This window comes from Plutella xylostella, chromosome 12 (genome assembly GCF_932276165.1).
Source record: "Plutella xylostella chromosome 12, ilPluXylo3.1, whole genome shotgun sequence".
NCBI lineage: Eukaryota > Metazoa > Arthropoda > Insecta > Lepidoptera > Plutellidae > Plutella > Plutella xylostella.
The window spans coordinates 6,848,893-6,862,955 of NC_063992.1; the positions used below are offsets into that span (position 1 = coordinate 6,848,893).

Sequence of the window (14,063 nt, forward strand, 5' to 3'; positions counted from 1 at the left end):
GCCGGTTTTTAAAATACAATCAATGTCCCGAGGTGCAAGCGTCTCAAGGTACGTTACGTTACCCTACATATTATATTGTTTATTTAGGTACTGCAATAAATAATAAACTAGGTTTGGGTAATTGACTGCACTAAACATACGTTTTAAGTTTGTCTAGATTTCGCGCACGAATGACTTTTATTGCAGTCTCAACGGATTAAAAACTTGATTATTTGACTCAAACATCACAATATCTCCTTGCGTTCCCGAGGTAAAGGGTCTTGTTGACAAACATACGGACAACAAAATAATCCTATAGGGCCTCCGTTTTTACCTTTTGAGGGACGAGAATCCAAAAAATAGTAGTTAGCAGTATGAGATATAATATCAGTCTTCAATTTCCGATGCCTCATCAGATGATTCATACAAAATTACATTTAAATAATGCACTCGCGAGCAATGAAAAAGATCCAGTGACATAGCATAGTGACAGACCGCACAAAGCCGACTCTAAATAAGGACAAGGCCAGGAAGAAGAATGGCATGGCAGGTTGACAACTTAATGAATCGAGAAGTTATTCCAACTGCTAATCATATGTATGTAATCGACGATTATTCCATTTAAAAGACACAGTATACAATTAACCCTGCAAATGCAAACGTACAGCATTTTATTATGACGTTAACCCGTAACGAGCGACGTGACGTGGCCTCCGAACACGCGGTCGTGAAAAAAACATAAAAAACAAAAACGCTAAATGGGTTTGCGCACAAAATACTGAATGAATATTTAAAGCTTTAGGAAACATAAGCATTATATTTTATTGCGATACTTCCACAAACGTTTGGTTTTAACACTTTTTAAAGCTTCCAGTCATCAGGAGGCACAGCTATTGTCTAAATTGGTTCTTGAGTGTCACCTTAGGCGTTTAATATAGGGGGCTGATACGGGTAAAGTTTCTTCATAATACGAACAATGTTCAGTGGACCCGCATAACGATGTACGTGACAATGTACAGGGTGTCACCGTGATGCGTTCGCGTGACAACCGAGATTATTGGCACGGTAAATCAGCCAGATTGGACACGTTCTATACACGATATATCACGGGAGCGCGACATTTTTAAGATAGCTACAGCAACAAATGTATGGATTATCTTTTGTGCCTCTATTTCGTATAGATCGCATGTCGCATTAAATATCTGTTTCAGATCCTATAGGTACTAATATTAATATCTGTCTTAAAAATGTTAGTTGTATAAGCTGCTGGTGTTCCAGTTGAAATAAATAAATAAAACCTGAAAGTTTGTAAGTATGTATGGATTAATATTTGTTACTCATACTTAAGGGAAAGCAGCAGAATCAGCTAGTAAATTAACGCCTTAGATTAACACATAGGCAACTTTTTATCCCGGAATTCTCACGGAAAACTTTTTAAGGCAAAGTGAAGATCTCACGGAAAACTTTTTAAGGAAAAGATAGTAAACAAAACATATAATTTAAAAAAAAAACACACAATATGTTAGCAGCTGTAACAAACTCTCAGACTTTCAGGTTTCAATATTGCGTCACTAATATAACTAGGCCGAATTCAATTTTGCGACGGAATCCGGTGTTTCGTTCGTTCTTCCTGAACGTGCGGCCAACCTGCGCCAGTGGAATTATAAATGAATTTTCTGATCTAACAAATGAGCGGGTGACGGCTGTCAGCGACAGTGGCGCCACCGGGCCGCGCGGGCAATGTTTCTATATCTATTCGTATCGTATACACTATGTAAAACCTACCGTGATTCGCAGAAATATTTATTGATGGAAATCGTGTTTGACGTATTGCTACTTCTAAGAATACGTACTTAATAAAATTGTGAAATTGAATTACTTATGATTCATTTTCAAAAAAGCTAACTATCTGAAAAGTGACAAGCTTTGTTTTTCATACGAATACTGTGATTTTTTAAAAGTAAAAAGTCCCTTCGAGCAGGAGTTCGACTTGCACATAGCTGGTTTTGTACATGTAGGTACATAATTATTATATTTAATTCAAGCATAAGCTCTTGGGCTACAGCTTCAATTACTTTTAATAAAGGATCGATCCCGACTCTACAATCATCGTTGAAACAAAAACATATCTGATAATTATCTAAAGAATTCGAAATAACAACAGAAGATTACCTACTTCACAGCTTGGAGTAGGTACTTTGTGTAAGCACTCAAGTAAATAGTTTCAAGCGAAAACTTTTGAGTAATTCCACTTCTTGTTGGAGTTGCCAAGTTTTAACATAATCCCGTGAATTCTTGTGTAACGAGTGTGTGTTGTTAATTAGAAGACGCTAATACTGAAATGGCTTATACTAAATAACTTGACCTGAATATATTTACAATACAGGAAAGAAAAATTACAATAGAATATAACTTTTTTATACTTACACGGCTTACACCACATAAATGAGACTTACAAAATATATAATTGCAGACTAGAAACAATGTAAATAACTTATTATTCTCCAAATTACGGACCGATTTCACCATTGAAAAACATTACCCTCCTCCTTCGGCAGTCGGGTAAAAATAAAGCTTATCCGGGAAAAAGTAGCCTTTTTGCTAGTCTTTAGATTGTAAGCAACATCATACGTAACGACAACATATTCTCGGATAAGTCTAATTCTTCAATGATGAAATCGGGCCAAAATAACTAACTTTCAGTCTCTTAAAAAATCATAGTTTTTATTTACAGAACAGAAGTTGTGAGAGCCATGAACTATAACAGAAACAATTACACGTAGGCGCGCGGGCTAGCTGCTCAACTTAGCGGAACAATACCGACTGATACGTTCGAAGTTGACCTTTTGTGAACGAACAGTAAAGTTTAAAATTTACTCTGAATCATTTTAAACTCAATGTGAATGAAAAATTAACGCATATCCGTAAGAATACATAAAAAACATATTATATATATTTATTTATCTAAATTTTGAAAGCGTATTCAAGTACAACAAACAAACAAAAACGTTATTTATATCTTTATAGTGTCAGAAGAGAATCATTCCTGTTAAAAATTCACTTGTAGGTAAAAGAAAATATACATGAAATATAATATTATTATGTATAATATGCATGAATGATTCATGTATCTGTATTAAAATTCTATTATTGTACATTGTTTCGAATATGTAATCCTTCATGCATGTATAACAGAATCATACTTAACTAAATAATTTTCCAGTCCATTATGTGAAAAAAATTCTCCATAGTCGGTTATCTAACCGACCAAGCATTGGTTGATCAACATACGTCATCACCATATAAAATTCTTGACAGAAGTGTCTAAAGTCAACCACTAATACCTGGTTATGCTCTAACCGACTATGGAGAAATTGGCACTAAGCCCTAGGACAATGCTAAACGTTTCAGCATTTTGGTGTGTAAATGCAAAGGCCACGTGGACAAGACGCGAAACACGATTTCTGAAATTGCATCGCGGCTCACAAAGACTAAAGACGCGTACCTCGGCCAAGGTTTATTTAATTACCTAATTCATGCTATTTATACACAATACAATAAAAAATTAACAAGACATGTTATAAAATCTCACATTACATTAACAAAGTTAATCAAATTAGTAACTAATCAATACAATGGTTAATTAATTTATCTCAGTAACATTAATATAAATTCATACAACATTTATTTTAAACAAGAGTGGGTAGAACATAATAAATTTACTAAAGTCTCGCCGTATACAGAGGCAACGTGGATACTTATTTGTCTAAGGATGAATACATAGGGTCGAGAACTATAAGTTAAACGAGTCCAATGTCTGACTCTCCGATGGTTATTTGTTACAAAAGTTTCGCTGCGGATAGAATAATAAGTATCACTAAATATATTAATCTTATGTACACAAAAGATAAATGTACCTACTCCAATGAGTGAATACGGTCCCTACCCACTACCCAGTAAGAAAAGTTGATAATCATTAATTATTAGGGTTCCGTAGCCAAAATGGCAAAAACGGAACCCTTATAGTTTCGTCATGTCCGTCTGTCCGTCTGTCCGTCTGTCCGTCTGTCACAGCCGATTTACTCGGAAACTATAAGTACTACAGTGATGAAATTTGATGGGAATATGTGTTGTATGAACCGCTACAAAAATATGACACTAAATAGTAAAAAAAAGAATTGGGGGTGGGGCCCCCCATACATGTAACTGAGGGATGAAATTTTTTTTTCGATGTACATACCCGTGTGGGGTATCAATGGAAAGGTCTTTTAAAATGATATAAAGTTTTCTAAAAAACATTTTTCTTAAAGTGAACGGTTTTTGAGATATCAGCTCTCAAAGTCGTAAAAAGTATGTCCCCCCCCCTCTATTTTTATAACTACGGGGTATAAAATTCTAAAAAAAATAGAGGTGATGCATGCTAATTAACTCTTTCAACGATTTTTGGTTTGATCAAAGTATCTCTTATAGTTTTTGAGATAGGTTGATTTAACTGTAATTTTGCTGCTACGGAACCCTTTGTGCGCGAGCCCGACTCGCACTTGGCCGGTTTTTTTGTATTATGTATATTTTCATTGTTTATGTGTTGTAAATAATAAAAACTCTTAGAAAACCATTTTAATGGCACGTTTTTGTTATAAATATATGTATATACCTAAACCAAATCATATTTATTGTCGGTGATATGGTTCGCAACCTATCACGTGAGTACAAATGTGCTGCGAAAAGTGGGTGGCTCGCTTGTGAGCCACAGCCAGCTACCTCTGACTACTCCTACGGGGATTACACTCGTGAGTGCATATGTATATGTCTGGCAAAAACATAGCACTGGAGTTTGGAGTCAAGAAGTATGAATAACGAGATAAAAAACATCTCCTCTTCGCTCATCTCATCTTTGCATCGGTGGAGTGTGGGCCTACTAACTGGTATCTCACTAGCAAGTTACGAAGGCGAGACTATTTCTCACAAAATTCTACCTTCTTGACAAGACACGTACTTTGTCTTCCACTTTACAATATATTTTGCAGTTCCTAGAATATCATGTGACAAGTTTCTGGAAGTCCTTTTATATATACCTAGTTATTTCTAAATCTAGGTTTCCAAGAAAATATCGTAACTACGTATATACTTGTAAGTAAAGCAAACAATCATTTTAATGATATTATAATCATTATAGTATATTATTTCAGATATTATGTTCAAATAACAACACTTTTATTTTAAGGAAGCTCTAAAGTAAAACTTTGTTGATTTACAATCGCCAATATTATATGTATCATGCTTACCTAAAGCTTGATAAATTATTTCGTTTCTGCAAAATAGCTATTTCCTGTATTCGATTACTGAACGATAGATTGGTTCGATAATGCATCCGAATAGCACGTTTTAGTAACACCATCGATCACGGTATCGCCCATACATAAATTATAGGTATTACGCAGGCTTTGCGATTGATCCCTACGAGCAGGAAGCTACAACCTAAAATGTACTCACATAATAATTTTGGTTCTAGAAAATTACCTACGTATTGAATTATTCTACTGATGAGTACCTATGAATTTACCTACTTAGTTATTGAAAGGCTGAAGTGCGCAGGTTATAGTAAATTATTCCCATGACACCTTTCTTATGTTTGGCAATGTTTGACATGGATACCTAAGACCTACATCACATTTTCTAAAAATTCAGTTCAGTTCTACAGTAAGAACTTTTTTTGTTTCTTCAATTATTTGTAGTTCCTGCTATTAATTGCCTTGAAAATAAGTTCCTAGTTGAGATATTCTTTTTAGTATTTTACTGATGGATCTTCACTGGACTTTTAATCCCCGGCACTATTAGCTAGGATTTTTAATCAAGAGTTTTGCTTGCTTTGGAACTTCTGTTCTTTTATTGTACTATTCATTACGGATATATTTATACTTACCTACACTTTATAGCGTGAAGCGTCCGTAGTCGAGCGGGCCTCAGTAATTGTAACTGATCGCTGAGGTTAAGCAACAACTGACACGGTCAGCCATTGGACGGGTGACCAATTTCAAGTGGTGCTTTTCTGGACGCTTCCGTGCTTCGGACGGCACGTTAAACCGTGGGTCCCGGTTGCTGCTTCGGCAGCAGTCGTTAAGCCTAGTCAGAGGCCTTCGGGCGGCTTGAAAACATCTGACAGTCGGGTTGCCCACTTACCTGACAACTCTCTCAGCATAAGCTTGCTTGTGTTGGGGTCCACCAACCCGCACTTGGCCGGCGTGGTGGACTAGGCCTAAACCCTTCCTTCATTGGAAGGAGACCCGTGCCCCAGCAGTGGGGACGTAATGGGTCTTGGTGATGATGATGATGATGATGATGATGACACTTTATAACAATCGACAAGGAATTAAAAAAATAAATGTTATTCTAAGTTTAAAGATGGATAGACTCTACCACCGAATTGGCCAATGATCCGAGTTCTGCATATAGTACCCGGGAGGATCCCAAATTGGGCGATATTTCTCCGGATAGATGCTTCTTTTTCGTTAGTTCGTTCTTTTTTATAATGTCTTCTTGTATGTATGTATAGGTATTTTTTGTAGGTACTTTTCAGGGATATGAATCCATTATAGATGTGCTCAAGTCTGAAATCCCTCAGTACATTTGTACTCAAGTCATAGATAGCAAGCCATATCCCCTTTTGGAATAAGTATAATGCATTTAGGGTACACATAATATCTAGAAACTATCATCTCTTGTAACCTCTGTAATATCTCTAATATTATCACAGTAATCACTATTTATTTGGCTCGCCAACGTATCACCACAACCTTTTACTTTCACCGCCAACCATAGATCTCCCCGACCTGTCAACGGCGAGTCTGTGACGTATACGCTCGAGACATGGATAACACTATGCATAATGCCAATACACTACATCCCTTCCTTGTTTAAATAATCGAATAACAGCAAAACACATCTTAGACATTAAGCTATACCTATTTTAATCAAACTATGTTACCTTCAACCACAGTTATAAATCACCTCAACCGATAAGTAATACAATTTATCTTTATTGGCTGCTTTCATCAGAACCATCCTCTTCTTCTTCTGCTACTTTGTTATGGACTGTCCACTGCCCCTGAACCTTCTTCAAGTGAACTATATTTCTCCTATACGTTTGCCCAGTTTCATCATTCTGAACTTCTAAGTCACCACCAACACATTTCCGTACAGTATGAGAGGTAGGATCGTAATTTAGACTTAATTTGTTCTCTTTAATCATGTTCTTCACATATACTTTATCTCCTGGTTCCAAATCACATTCCTGAGCTCTCCTTTTCCGGTCAGCGTATATCTTCCCTTTTTCTTTCCCTTCTTGGTCTCTATCTTTTACTTCTGTACTATCCTCAGACTTATTTCCCGCATCAGTAACCATTGGAATTTTATCCCTAAATTTCCTTCTGTAGAATAGCTCTGAAGGGGTTTTACCTGTTACTGAATGCGGTGTACTATTGTACATTATCAGGTACTCCAGCAAACTCTCTTTCCAATTTTTTCTTTCAGTTTGGCTTATCTTTAATCGCTTTAGAATGTCACGATTTTGGCGTTCCACTTCGCCATTCTGTTGCGGCCAGTAAGGTATAGTGCTATGTAGGGTTATGTTTCGTTCTTCACAAAATTCTTTGAACTCCAGGCTTGTGAATTGTCTGCCATTGTCAGCGGTTATTGTCAGAGGATGGCCAACCCGACTAAATATTTCTTTGAGATGATTAATAATTTCTGTACTTGTAATTTTTCTACATATTTTAATCTCCTTATATCTGCTGAAGTAATCTACCACCACGAGAATGAACTCATTACTTGGCAAAGGACCCATCAGGTCTATTGCAATATCTACCCAAGGTTCTTCTGGCAGGCATCTTCGCTTAAGAGGATTTGGTGGGTTTGGAGCAGCTACTAAAGTGCAACCTTTGCAGCATTTCACTATTTTCTCGGCATCTTTATCACATCCTGGCCACCACACTTTAGTCCTTAGCCTTGCTTTCATTGCAACAATCCCAGGATGACCTTCATGAGCCGCCTGCAAGACCCGCTCTCGCAATTTTGCTGGGATAACAATCCGTGTTCCTCTTAACAAAATTCCCTCATAAAAGCAAAGTTCATTTTGAAAAATTCTATACAATTTAACTTCCTCGTCCCAATCTCCATTAAAAATACCAGCTTTAACCTTTTTGATTTCCTGATCGTGTCCCGAACTGTCTATAATTTCTTGCATAGATACTGCTTTTGGTCTTGTGAATTCAACAATTTGGTGGACGTGGTTGTCTCGCATTTCTGGCACTGGCCGATCTGGTAAATCACACAACCTTGATAAAGGGTCAGCTATGTTACTCTTACCCGGTTGATACACTACTTTATATCTATAGGATTGCAAGCGCAAGATCCATCTCTCTATCCTGGCACATGGTTTAGACTTAGGACCGAATATGACTTCTAGCGGTTTGTGATCAGTCACCAGTTCAAAGTCCTTTCCATAGAGAAACATATGGAAATGTTCCACGGCCCACACCAAGGCCAAAGCTTCTTTTTCCGTTTGACAGTAACGGCGCTCACAACCCGTCAATGTCTTATGTCCATAAGCTATTATTCTTGCTCCTTTATCATTAATTTGTATTAAAACTGCTCCAAGGGCTACAGGGCTTGCATCTGCAATAACAACCGTTCGATCATTCACGTTGTAGTATCCTAAGGTCGGGATGTGTTGTAGCGCAAACTTTAAATTGTTAAACGCTTCCTGTTGCTGTGTTCCCCATATTTTGCTTATGTCAGAACCTGCGGTGTTTTTATTCCTTAATAGGGTTTTTAGTGGCTCCGTCAGTGTTGCATAATTGGGAATCCATTTGCTGACATAATTTACCAGTCCTAGAAAACTTTGTAGCTCGGCCATAGTTGTCGGTGGCCGAAATTGTTGAATGGTATCAACATATTTCGGCAATGGTCTTACTCCTTCACTAGTCAATTCGTGACCTAAGAAACAAACTTTCGTTACTTTGAAAATGCATTTTTCTTTTCTCAATACTACATTATTTTCTTCTAACGTTTGCATTACTTTTTGAAGTCTGATGTCATGTTCTACTGAGTCTTTTCCAAATGTTAAGATGTCATCAATAAAATTAACCACTCCTTCACATCCCAACAACATCCTTTCCAAAATTTTTTGAAATATTTCGGGTGCGCACGATATACCGAACATCAAGCGTTTATATCTAAATAAGCCTTTGCTGGCTATAAAAGTCGTGATGTGTCGTGAATCTGGGTGTATTTCAATTTGGTGAAATGCATCTTTTATATCTAATTTTGTGAAGTACTTAGCCTGGCGAACTTGCGGTAGTAGTTTGTCCATGGTAGGTAGTGGATGGTTTTCCCGAACAATCGCTTCATTTGCCCGTCTCATGTCGACACAAACTCGAACTTCTCCATTTTCTTTTAAAATGGGTACAATAGGTGAAACCCATTTAGATGAACCTCTTACTTCTTCTATAATATCCCTCTTAACCAATTCGTCTATTTTTTCAGATACCTTTTCTTCCAGGGGTATAGGTATTCTCCTATAAAATAAAAATCAATATACATATTGAAAGAAAGTTTATTTGTTCTGCTTCTAACTTTATTTAAATTTACTTCTTATGGATCAAATTAAGTATATATTAAAAGAAAGTTTACTTATTTTACTTCTTGGTTCATAACAAAACATTTACTAGTTTTTTTTATTTATTTATTAGTACAAATTAAATTGCGAATTAAAATAGTATAAACTTTAATATTTATACCTGTACGGTTGAGAAATTGGTTGAATATTATCATCAATTGGCAGCTCGATCATAATATTTTTAAACTTCGGGAACACTTCTGTGGATACATTATTAATATCATCGATCCCAATTTTCAGTATTCCCAGAGACATAGCTGAATTTTTTCCCAACAGGTTTTTTGTACCATTTTTTATTACATAGAATGTAGCATCTTGAGTCTTGTTTCCCACAATGATATGAGCTTCAAAAGACCCTATTACATCCAATGGTGTGTTGCTGCCGTATGCTACAAGTGTCACGTCTGGGTTAGCTATCTGATTATTAATGCTCACTTGCGAGCTCTTTAGGTTGTTCCAGGTACTTTCAGTTAGCAGGTTGAGTTTGCAACCAGAATCTACTAGCACTTTTGTTTTAACTCCACCAATGCTACAATCAAACTCAACATCATCATCAATGTGGAACACATACATTTTTTCCTGAGGATCACGTTCATTGGATTGTTGGTCAACTTGATTGACCTCACTGGTTCTTGTTGTATTCGGTCTAAAGGTCTTTGATTTATTGTCATTGGAATTATTGTCATTTCCAAATTTCCTCTTTGTCGGGTACTTTGTCCTACAAAATTGTCTAAAATGACCCTTGATACCACATTTAAGGCACTCTTTTGCGCGGGCTGGACAGTTTATGTCAAAAGAATTGTGTGTCTGGTTTCCACATCTGCCACAAGGTGTATTGTGTGTATCTGGTTTCTTATTCCGAAAATTCAAGCGTCTGCTTTCAATTTTGTTTACACTTTGGTTTGTAAATGTGTTTCTGTTGCCGACGAATTCTTCTAATTGCTTGTCTACAGATTCTAAGGTATTGGCCTCCATTATTATTTGGTCCAATGTTATTGCATCGCCAGTCTTAAGGATTTTTTTCCTTAGCTCGATGTTTGAGCATTTTTCTGCTATTTGGTCCATTATGTTCTCGTTATTATCATGAAATTGACATTTCTCTGCTTGTTGCCTCAAGCGTACTACAAATTTCTCAAATTTTTCCCCAGTTTCTTGTTTCATTAAGCGGAAAACATGCCGCTCATAAATTTTACTTTGTTTTGGAGCAAAGTATGCATCTAGTTTCTCGATTGCCACCTTGAACACATCAACATCATTGTCTGGTTCAGCGTTGGCTCCAGGTATGTTGTAATATATTTCTTGAAGATCAAAACCTCCGAAATGCAGGAGCTTCGCTCTCTTTACTTCACTTTTTTCCGTCCCTGAAGCATCTAAGAAAATGTACAGGGCTCTCTTCCAGCGCTGCCATCTTGCTACCACTGAGGTAGCATCTCCATCGCACTCAAAATTCTCTAATGTTAGAGCCGTAGATGACATTTTGTGACATCCGTATTGGGCGTCCTGTAACCAATCAATTGAATGATTCAGATTATATTTTATAATCTGCAAATTTTTATGGAATATTTCAAATACTTCATCATTTGAATGACCCGAATATAACCGCCAGTATATTTTATAATGAATAAATTTTATCAATTCAAAGATCAGTTCAGATCTTTCTTGAATGTGAAATCAATTAAATGATCAGTATGTAACTGCCGTTTTTTTTTTTTTTTTTTTTAAACAATAACTTATTGTTGTCATCAATTTAATGATCAGTTCCTCACTGCTATCTTCCTTATATAAACAATCAATTAAATGATCAGTATGTAACTGCCGTTTTGTTTTGTAAATAATAACTTACTATTGTTATCAATTTAATGATCAGTTTCTCACTGCTATGTTTCATAAAGGAACAATCAATTAAATGATCAGTATATAGGTAACTGCTGTTATCAATTTAATGATCAGTTTCTCACTGCTATGTTCCATAAAGGAACAATCAATTAAATGATCAGTATATAGGTAACTGCTGTTTCACATTTCATAAACCATCAATTTAATGATCAGTATGTAACTGCTGTTTTGTTTTGTAAATAATAATTTACTATTGTTATCAATTTAATGATCAGTTTCTCACTGCTATCTTTCTTACAAGGACAATCAATTAAATGATCAGTACATAACTGCTGTTTTACATTTCATAAACAATCAATTTAATGATCAGTATTTACTGCTGCTAGAATTAATAGACAATTCCATCATAAGTGAATGTACATTTGTACATGTACTTCCATGTTCATGCTTATTTTAAGTGTTTGTTAAGTAAAATATAAATTGAAGCCTATAAAATACCCACAAACAATTCAACCAAACACTAATTGAATGTCCTAGTAAAATTCGAATTAACATAGGAACTTTGAAGTTCCTACTGTTATAGTTTTTAATAATACTGATTCTATCAGCTCATCTTCCTATCTGTTTAAGTTTACAAGCTTTTCCTGGTATTAGTGAAATGTTATTCCCGGTAATTTCACGTTTTTTCATAACCTCAAAAGAAAAAAAATCTTGTTTCGGTAAAATACCTTACTTTTTCTTATAAATGTGTTAAATTATTAATTACTTACAGTTTTCCTCGTCGCCACTTGTAATATCTCTAATATTATCACAGTAATCACTATTTATTTGGCTCGCCAACGTATCACCACAACCTTTTACTTTCACCGCCAACCATAGATCTCCCCGACCTGTCAACGGCGAGTCTGTGACGTATACGCTCGAGACATGGATAACACTATGCATAATGCCAATACACTACAACCTCAATCATCAAAATCATCAATATTCACCTTAATATTGCATCTTAATCTTCGACCTTAGCGCCGGCAGTGGCTGGATGAGGAAGGCCGACGACCGAGTGTTGTGGCGCTCTTTGGGACAGGCATATGACCAACAGGGGATGATTACTGGCTGATGATGATGATGACCTTAATCTTAAACAATGGTAATCAATAGGTATATTTATACAGGTTGCAAAAGTGGTATATTAGGTCCTTACATATGAAATTGGCGTTTTGTCGTACTGGCCACTTTGATCTTAAATATTACCATTATGGTTAGGAATTCCAAATTCAAATTCATACAGCTATTTACTCATGCATTTGTGTTTCAAACCCCCTAATTCATTTGTTTTTTGTTCTTTTGTTTTTTTCTTTGTGTCACTCTGTTTACAAAATGGAAAACTTGAAATATCGCGTTATTTACGAGTATGAGTTCCACCGTGGAACCAGTGCTGCAGAAACGGCTCGAAGGATTAATGATGTGTATGGTGACGGTGTCGCAAAAGAAAACACAGTGCGTTTTTGGTTCCAACGTTTTCGTCCTGGAAATTTCGACCTGCAGAACAAGCCTCGTGGACGGCCGGAGACCAAAGTTGATAATGAAGAATTGAAGGCTATTGTGGAAGCGGATCCATCGCAAACCACGTCCGAGTTAGCTGCAGGCTCCGGTGTTAGTGATAAAACTATTCTAATCCACTTGAAGCAAATTGGGAAGGTGAAAAAGCTTGAAAGGTGGGTACCTCATGAATTGAGTGAAGCAAACCGACAAACGCGCGTCGACTGCTGCGTTACGTTACTCAACCGGCACAATAATGAAGGAATTTTAAATCGAATCATTACCTGAAAAGTGGATCCTCTACGATAATCGGAAGCGCTCATCGCAATGGCTGAACCCTGGCGAACCAGCCAAATCCTGCCCTAAGCGAAAATTGACTAAAAAAAAAGTTGCTTGTAAGTGTTTGGTGGACTAGTGCCGGTGTCGTTCACTACAGCTTTCTTAAATCTGGCCAGACGATTACGGCAGATATCTATTGTCAGCAACTGCAAACCATGATGGAAAAGCTAGCTGCTAAACAACCGAGGCTGGTCAATCGCTCTAGGCCACTGCTGCTTCAGGACAACGCTAGACCACACACTTCACAACAGACGGCTACCAAATTAGAGGAGCTTCAATTAGAATGTCTTAGACATCCACCGTACTCTCCGGACCTTGCTCCAACAGATTACCATTTTTTTCGCAATTTGGATTACTACTTGCAAGGAAAAAAATTCAACTCCGATGGGGCAGTCCAAACCGCCTTCAAAGATTTTATTGATTCCCGCCCGAATGGTTTTTTTAGTAAGGGGATCAATGAACTACCTATGAGATACTTTGATTAATTTAATATATTTCATTAAAAAAAAAAACGACTTTATGTTCCTCCTATAGAAAACGCCAATTTCATATGTAAGGACCTAATACTAAGCCAAAAGGGGGTGACTCAGGGGTCAATCTGAACAACATTAGTTTAGTATACAACTTTTGAAAATCGCGAAAAAAAAACTTGGACTACCTATACTTACCACTTTTGCAACACCATACAATTTTG

General features: G+C 36.6%; 1 protein-coding gene across 1 annotated transcript; it reads right to left on the reverse strand.

The window, feature by feature from the left end:
• Positions 1-7,015: 7,015 nt before the first annotated feature.
• On the reverse strand, positions 7,016-12,447 carry LOC119691456 (uncharacterized protein K02A2.6-like). Its single transcript, XM_038108952.2, has 3 exons — positions 12,262-12,447; positions 9,777-11,155; positions 7,016-9,554 (listed from the first exon to the last, which is right to left on the reverse strand). Exons 2-3 carry the CDS (start codon positions 11,129-11,131, stop codon positions 7,016-7,018), a joined length of 3,894 nt encoding a protein of 1,297 aa, XP_037964880.2. The 5' UTR covers positions 11,132-11,155; positions 12,262-12,447.
• Positions 12,448-14,063: the final 1,616 nt, after the last annotated feature.

Bases quoted from the DNA above. Each gene is read 5' to 3' on its own strand.
- LOC119691456 (XM_038108952.2), bottom strand. From the start codon at position 11,131: ATGTCATCTACGGCTCTAACATTAGAGAATTTTGAGTGCGATGGAGAT. The intron at 9,555-9,776 runs GTATAAATATTA...TTTATTTTATAG, and splicing joins CCAATTTCTCAACCGTACAG to GAGAATACCTATACCCCTGG.